The sequence below is a fragment of the Thamnophis sirtalis genome, unplaced genomic scaffold, assembly GCF_051295495.1.
Source record: "Thamnophis sirtalis isolate CommonGarterSnake01/CBP01778 unplaced genomic scaffold, rThaSir2_p1.2 scaffold_2, whole genome shotgun sequence".
NCBI classification, from domain to species: domain Eukaryota; kingdom Metazoa; phylum Chordata; class Lepidosauria; order Squamata; family Natricidae; genus Thamnophis; species Thamnophis sirtalis.
This window is the reverse complement of record NW_028261382.1, coordinates 37921539-37929304: the sequence shown is the minus strand read 5'-3', so window position 1 is coordinate 37929304 and position 7766 is coordinate 37921539. Positions and strand designations below refer to the sequence as shown.

The following is a 7766-nucleotide window of genomic DNA, read 5'->3' as shown; positions in this document are numbered from 1 at the left end:
AGGAAAGTCAACCGGGGAGCCAGATTCACTTAACGGCCGTGTGACTGACTCTCAATCCTTCCGCTTTATTCATTGGAGAAGCTTCCAACTTTTTTGCCGTGGATTGAACGGTCACTAAACAAACTGTTGTAAGTCGAGGGCTACCTGTACAACTGCTAGGAGCAGAAAATGTTGGAAAAACTGCAATAGTCTGTGGCAACTGGGGAAAAAAGGAAGATTCAACCCAAATCTTTTTCATCACTCATTTATTATTATTTTTCATTCAATCATATAATAAACTCTAGTGTTCTACATATAAAACAGTCATTAAAAAATACATTTCTTTAAAGCTGCTTCTGTTAAAAAAAAGTGAGGTGGCTTAAGAAAATTACACACCCAATTTGCCCCGTTGTTTAATTTTAGGTAGGTGTGCGAACCACAGAAAGTTCAGTTAGTGATCACTGCAGTTGCAACTCCACCACCACCAAATCTGGATTCTTAGTAGCCCATGCATAGGAAAATCAACTTCTGTGCAAACCTCATGAGGACTGGAAGCTTGGCCCAGAGAAAAAGATGACTGGCAGATAAAGGGAAGGCTTATACTCTTTCTCCCTCCCCCCCCCCTAAATGGACGGGTCCTTCAGCATAGCTGCACCCCTCCAAGAGGCTCCTGAGCTATTTTTCCATCCGTAAACTTCATGAGGACCAGGAGTTTGATCCCGAGACAAGAATGATTGTCAGATAAAGGAGAAACTATCCCCCCCACACACACACACGATGGAACAGGACCTTGAGCCAAGAGGCTTACGAACTATTGGATCAAATTGGCCTACGAGATACCCTGAATTAACACAATCTCAACAACGTGACACTCATCAATATTGACCTAAGAAGGCACACTCTAGTTTTGACCTTTCTCTAACCTGAAATTCTCAAAAAAGTATTGGGGTGGGGGGGTGGGGGGGTGCCTGGGGTGAGATAGGAAGACAGACCTCAGGTAACAACATTTAGTGGTTTTTAGTTCATAAATGGTCAGCTGGAGACCTCCGTTGAGTTCAGTCAGACTGTTAGGAATAATCACATGGAGTAACTCTCTTCAATTCTCCTCCAGTAGATGGAATTATATCTTCTACACCCATTAGTGAGTGTTAAACAGTGCAGCACAGTGGAAGATGCCCAGAGCAATATTTTCAGGGTGACCACATCTGAGGAAGAAGGAACGATCCCCCCCCCAAAAAAAAAGCTTCCACGGGCTGTGAAGAAAACCTCCCCAAACTTTTTTAAAAGTGCCTATGCAGAGACTCGCCTCTTTTTTGTTTTTTAAAAAATGTGCATAAACGGTGGAAATGATCACAAATATTTTCTTCTCCCCCTGTTTTTGGGGGGTGGGGGGGCTTAAAAAAATAGAAATCCTTAATAGAAATCCAGCTTAGTCTGCACGGTTTTGCAGCCTTTGTCCGAGTAGATCTTCTCCTCCTTGGGGAAAAAGGTCATCTCCTCGGCCACCTTTTCGACGATCTCTTCATCGATGAAGTTGCCGCGGGATTTCATCTCCGCCCGGATACACATTTTGACGTGCTTGTACTCCAGGGGAAGGAAAGGCACGAAGTAATCGATGAGGTTCCGGTCGATCAGGCTGCTGTGCCACAAGCCACCTGCGGAAGGGACCAGAGGTTTGAAAAGGGGGGAAAGTCTGGAAGGAAATCCACGACCGGTTTGTAATTTGTAATTTGTAAGTTTATTTATAGGCCGCCCTTTTCCCTGAGGGGACTCAGGGCGGCTTACAACTTGTGGGGAGGTTTCCGTTATGACCACTAAAGGCCTCCTGCTACACACGCCAAGGTAGGCCTTCGTAGCGGGGCCTTATCGGTGGTGGCTCCCTCTTCTTCCTGCAATGTTCTCCCTAAATAGATTTGGGAGATGCCTATCATTATTTCCAGAAGGTATTGATTGAAAACTTCTGCCTTCTCACGTACTGATGTTCGATGAAACTTTCCCTACTACCCTCCCTCCCTCTCTCTCCTTTCTCTTTCTTCTCCCTCCCTTCTTTCTCCCTCTTTTCCTTCCCTTCCTGTTCTATCTATCTATCTATCATCTATCTATCTATCTATCTATCTATCTATCTATCTATCTATCTATCTATCTATCTATCTATCTATCTATCTCTATCATCTATTTTATCTCTATCATCTATTTTATCTCTCCATCCATCATCTATCTATCTATCTATCTATCTATCTATCTATCTATCTATCTATCTATCTATCTATCATCTATCTATCATCTATTTTATCTCTCCATCCATCATCTATCATCTATCTATCTATCTGTCAGCTTCTGCTTTGCTGGTGCTTCAGCTGCCATGAAACGGGAAGGGGGGGGCGTGTTTGTGGGAGGGTTTTAATTGATGTGCTGGAGGACTGCTGGAGGAATGTTCTAGGATGTACCAGTCGTTGGGATTGCGCATGCGTACGTGTTTCCCGCCTGCATCAACGGCCTTCACATTCCATCGTTGGCCTGTCTTTTTGAAGTTATCTCACACCTGACATTTGAAGGACTTATGATTGGACTGGAGCTTTGATCCTAAGGGGGGGGAACGGGCTTTGCTATATATCAATTGCTTTCGCGCCATATTATTCAGATTTTGCTTCACTACTGCTCGCTTACCATTTGTAATTAGTAAAAGTACTTTGGATTTCCAACTCATGGAGTCTCTTAGTCTTCTTTCCTAATTATGGAATGGAGTGGGGCGTGACACTATCTATCATCTATTTTATCTCTCCATCCATCATCTATCTATCTATCTATCTATCTATCTATCTATCTATCTATCTATCTATCTACCTACCTACCTACCTACCTACCTACCTATCTACCTCTATCTCTATCTAACTAACTATCTATCTATCTATCTATCTATCTATCTATCTATCTATCTATCTATCTATCATCTATCTATCATCTATTTTATCTCTCCATCCATCATCTATCTATATCTCTATCTATCTCTATCCATCTATCTATCATCTTATCATCTATCTTCCATTTTATCTGTCCATCCATCATCCATCTATCTATCTATCTATCTATCTATCTATCTATCTATCTATCTATCATCTATCTATCTATCTATCTATATCATCTATCTATCCTTATCTATCTATCCTTATCTATCTATCTATCTATCTATCTATCTATCTATCTATCTATCTATATCATCTATCTATCCTTATCTATCTATCCTTATCTATCTATCTATCTATCTATCTATCTATCTATCTATCTATCTATCTATCTATCTATCTATCTATCTCCATCCATCCACTATTATTTATCTCTATCATCTATCTATCTATCTATCTATCTATCTATCTATCTATCTATCTATCTATCTATCTATCTATCTATCTATCTATCTATCTATCTAATCTATCATCTATCTATCTTTCATCTTTCCCCAATTTCAGGAGAAACTCTTTCAGCCACCCTGGGAACCTAGAAAACTGGCTTTTCTGCATGGGATTTGGGAGGTGAAAACGGCCAACGGAGGGAAAATCCAAGATGGCTACTCACTGTTCCGGTTGTTGAAAACCCCCAAAGACAGGACCCCTTCCAAGTCTTTCAGCTGGATCTCTTCCCTCTCCCGGCCACTCCTCCAAAACTCTAGTGCGACTCTCGTGATCAGGTCGCCTCCCGCATTACTGTGGGAACGCAGAGGTTGGGGAAAACAAACAAGCCAGCGTTACAAACCCTTTCCTACTTCCCACTGGGCCCACGGATCGCTGAAGACAAAGTTGCCCACAGCTCCGTTCTCCCGCCCGCAGCCTTGATCCGGGATTTGAATTTCAGGGTGCGTTTTTCAAAAGCCGGCAGCAGGAATTCCTGCAGTTTAAGATGAAAAAGTCATCTCTTAAACCCCTCTGGGAGGGGGATAACGCCACAAATGATGTGTTGCCATCCCTGTTGAACTGCCTGCCTGTACCATAAGAATAGAGTGGAGTGGAATAGGAATGTAGAATACAAAATAGAATAGAAAATGGAACGGAACAGAAGAAGGAAGAGAAGAAGAGAAATCTTCATTGGCCGCACAAGGAATTTGCCTTTGGTGCAGATGCTCTCAGGGCACATAAAGAAAAAAATAAATACATTCATCAAGGAGTGGCTATCAACATGGCCAAGATCCCGGCTGAAGCTCTCTCTCTGGAAACCCCAGACATGTGGGGCGTTCAATTGTGGTGCTAAGCTGCGGTCTTTCATAGCACTTATATCAGTGTTTCTCAACCTTGGCCACTTGAAGATGTCAGGACTTCAACTCCCAGAATTCCCCAGCCAGCGAATGCTGGCTGGGGAATTCTGGGAGTTGAAGTCCGGACATCTTCAAGTGGCCAAGGTTGAGAAACACTGACTTTATATCTCAGGTTAGACGGGAGGGAAAGAGTGGAGGCCATATTCCCCCTCCGGTTAGAACAAACTGATTCACTCCTTCCGAGGGCAGATCTGCCCAGCAGCACCTGAGGAAGATGAAGATGGCTCTCCGGTACGACACGCCGTCGATCTGCTCGTAGTAATCCAGGAAGGGTTTGATGGCGTCAATCAGCCCCGGGTGCAGCTTGTCCATTTCGTCAAAGATGAAGACGGACTTCCCGCAGGCGCTGATGTTACCCCGGATCCATTTCTGCAGCTGGTCCTGGAAACCGGAAGAAGCCAGAAAGTCGGGCAAAGATCCGGGCTCCCCGTTTCCATCGGGATCCGCTCTCCAGATTCAATCCCCTAACTCAGAGGCTCCGGTGGAATTCAACAAGGGGCATTTACTTACTGTCCAAAGTTACAACGGCACCGAAAAAAAGTGACTTATGTCCATTTCACTTAAGACCTCTGCAGCATCCCCACAGTCAAATTCAGACCCTCGGCAACTGACCCATGTTTATGATTGTCGCAGGGTCCTGGGGCCACCGGGCAAAGCTCACCTAACAACTCTCGTTTAGCAACATGAATTTTAGGCTCAACTGGGGCAGTCGGTCTCCCTAAGAATCCCTAACAATAAATACCCAGAAGGTTAAAAGTTTTGCTTTCTATTCCTCTCAGCTTCCTCCTTCCAATCGCTTCGTCATTTCTAGAAGTCACGAGATGATGATGATGGATGATGATTATTATTATTAATTATTTTACAAAAGGGGATTTCAATGCCCTGTGGAACCAGCTTAGCTTGTTTTCTTTCTTTGCTCTGTCCTGGAAGATCTCCAGAGGAGAAATAAATCGCATTTCCTGCTTGGCTGCCCAATGAGTCCTGGAGGTGCCACCAAGCCACCAGCTGCTTCCCAGCTCCCTCCCTTCCCTTAATATTGGGGAGTGGGTTTGGGGGTCCTTAGTCCCAATTCTCAGGGCTGCAGCCAGATTTCCCCTCTGCAAAATGGACACAACCCCAGGCAGGAAGCGGCTGTAATCCTGACACGGATGCTGCGAAAAGGGGCCTCCGTTTGGCCCCCCAGCCAAAGCGCTTTTGCCCTCCCTCACCTTGTAGAGAGGGACCAGGTGCTCGTGGGGGAAATGCAGCGTGGAGAGGAACAGGTGCACGAATTTGCTCTTCAGCCCGGCCGGGAAAAGGTTCTCGGCGATGATCTGGCTGACGAAGTTCTTGCCCGTCCCAGCCCAGCCGTGCAGGGAGAGGGCCAGCGGCTTCTTGGGGTTGGGGTTCTGGATGAAGCCGGTCAGCGCCTTCAGGATGACCTCTTGGCCCACGTGCTGCCCGAAGAGCCTCTCGTCCAGGGACTGCTGCAGGGCTGGGGAGAGAGGGAAGGAAGGAAGGAAGGAAGGAAGGAAGGAAGGAAGGGGGAAAGGAAGGGAAGGAGGGAGGACTGTGAAGCAACCCTAAGCTTTAAGCCCCCAGACGCCTCTATCAATGGATTCCTATACACTGAAGAGGTGCAGAGGGGGGCTGGGGAGGATGGGAAAGGTGCTCCGATGCTCCCATGGAGCAATTTGTGAGGAAGACCAGTTGGGGAGGATGGGATACGGTCCTCCTCTACACTTAAGGCGAGTAGAGTGGCTGGGGAGGATAGGAAATGGAGTCCTATCCACCGAAAGCAGGGGAGCATGAGAGGTGTGTTCCCCCAGAGATTCCCGGGGCCGGCCTTCCCACCCCTGGCTGTGCATGATGGGACCCCCGATACCTGCGGGGTCGGGCCGGTGGTCGTCGGGGGGGCAGCACTCCAGGAAGGCGCAGAAGAAGCGGGGCTTGGCCAGGAACCCGGTGAGGACGGAGGCCGCCCCGATGGCCACGGCGGTGCTGACCGGCTCCAGCGCCACCGCCCGCAGCGCCCCCGCCAGCATCAGCACCAGCAGCCCCGCCGGCCGCCCCATGGCCGCCTCTCGCCCGCGACTACCACTCCCGGCACGCCCCGCGGCAGCGCTTCCGCCCGGCCCTGCGCGCAGGCGCCGGCATCTTGCTCCAGGGCGCCCCGGCCCCCTGGCGGCCGGCCCCGGAATGACAGCTTTGCAAATCAAAAACCAGACAGCCCCCTGTGTGTGTGTGTGTTTGCGTGTGTGTGTTTGCGTGTGTGTCTGTGTCTGTGTGTCTCCATCGTGGCTTGTTCTAAACCACGGTGGCAGGATGGGTTCCATGGGGGTTGGTGGAATAAAGAACAGCCAAATCAATCCTTGACCTTGTGCTGTGCATTAAACTATCCATTAGCCAACATGACTGGGTTCAAAAGACACCCCAAAGAGCTGATGGGAACCACAGGATAAAAAGCAACTAACACAATGTATGAACTCAAGAACGACTTTAATGGTGTGGGTCTGGCCAGAGGGCCACCCCTCCACCATCCTTCACAGCAGAGGCGAAATCCAGCAGGTTCTGACAGGTTCTGGAGAACCCGTAGTGGAAATTTTGAGTAGTTTGGAGAACCGGCAGATACCACCTCTGGCTGGCCCCAGGAGTGGGGAGGGAAGGGGGATTTTGCAGTATCCTTCCCCAGCCACACCCACAGAGTGGGTAGTAAAAAAATTGAACTTCACCACTGCTTCACAGTGCAACAACCCATAATCCAACATGGCTTGTTAGATTGTGGGCTGTTGAATTCTGGCTTGTTGAGTTGTGGCTTGTTGGATTTGTTGAATGACTAGATCAGTGTTTCTCAACCTTGGCAATTTGAAGATGTCCGGACTTCAACTCTCAGAATTCCCCAGCCAGCGAATGCTGGCTGGGGAATTCTGGGAGTTGAAGTCCGGACATCTTCAAGTTGCCAAGGTTGAGAAACTGGACTAGATTCTATAATAGCCTTGTCTTTAATTTAGGGCTTAGAAGTCATGTGCAGAGCCACATAAAATCCATGATGGCTTATCTTAGTGGGATATAACGAACGACCCAAGCTCTCCTGACTACATCTCCCAGCAAGCCTTGCTGCAGTTTCCTGCTCTTCCGTTTTCCCTTTCCAATCCCCGTTTGCCAACCCCGTCAGTGGCCACACAGGGACAAGGTGCAAAGGGCAGCATTCCCTCCTGTCCAAACAGGTTTCTTTTAGGTCATGTGTAAACTTGACATAAACTCTGTCCCTGCAAAACAAACTGTGGGGAAACCCTGAGTAAACGGGCAACTAATATGACCCACACAAGACATGCTAGAAAACACCTAAAGTAAATACTACATCCACAATGGAAAGCTTATCTATCTACTACTAAAACTCTCCTTATATAAACTTTAACTAGCAAAAACGCTGCTTCCTAGGACAATTTTTGAATCAGGAGATCTCAAATGGACTAAAACTAACAGAATGCACCCAAATTTA

General features: G+C 47.2%; 1 protein-coding gene across 1 annotated transcript; it reads right to left on the bottom strand.

The window, feature by feature from the left end:
* Window positions 1-228: 228 nt before the first annotated feature.
* TOR1B (torsin family 1 member B) lies at window positions 229-6375 on the bottom strand. Its single transcript, XM_087704913.1, has 5 exons — window positions 6150-6375; window positions 5494-5759; window positions 4491-4666; window positions 3553-3680; window positions 229-1634 (listed from the first exon to the last, which is right to left on the bottom strand). The coding sequence occupies exons 1-5, from the start codon at window positions 6337-6339 to the stop codon at window positions 1393-1395; spliced, it is 1002 nt and encodes a 333-aa protein (XP_087561039.1). The 5' UTR covers window positions 6340-6375; the 3' UTR covers window positions 229-1392.
* Window positions 6376-7766: the final 1391 nt, after the last annotated feature.

What these genes read in the sequence shown, in the direction of transcription:
- TOR1B (XM_087704913.1), bottom strand. Translation starts at nt 6,339, where the DNA reads ATGGGGCGGCCGGCGGGGCTGCTGGTGCTGATGCTGGCGGGGGCGCTG. An exon ending in CCACCGGCCCGACCCCGCAG is followed by an intron (nt 5,760 to 6,149) that starts GTATCGGGGGTC and finishes CTCTCTCCCCAG; the next exon opens with CCCTGCAGCAGTCCCTGGAC. An exon ending in GGTTTTCAACAACCGGAACA is followed by an intron (nt 1,635 to 3,552) that starts GTGAGTAGCCAT and finishes TCCCTTCCGCAG; the next exon opens with GTGGCTTGTGGCACAGCAGC.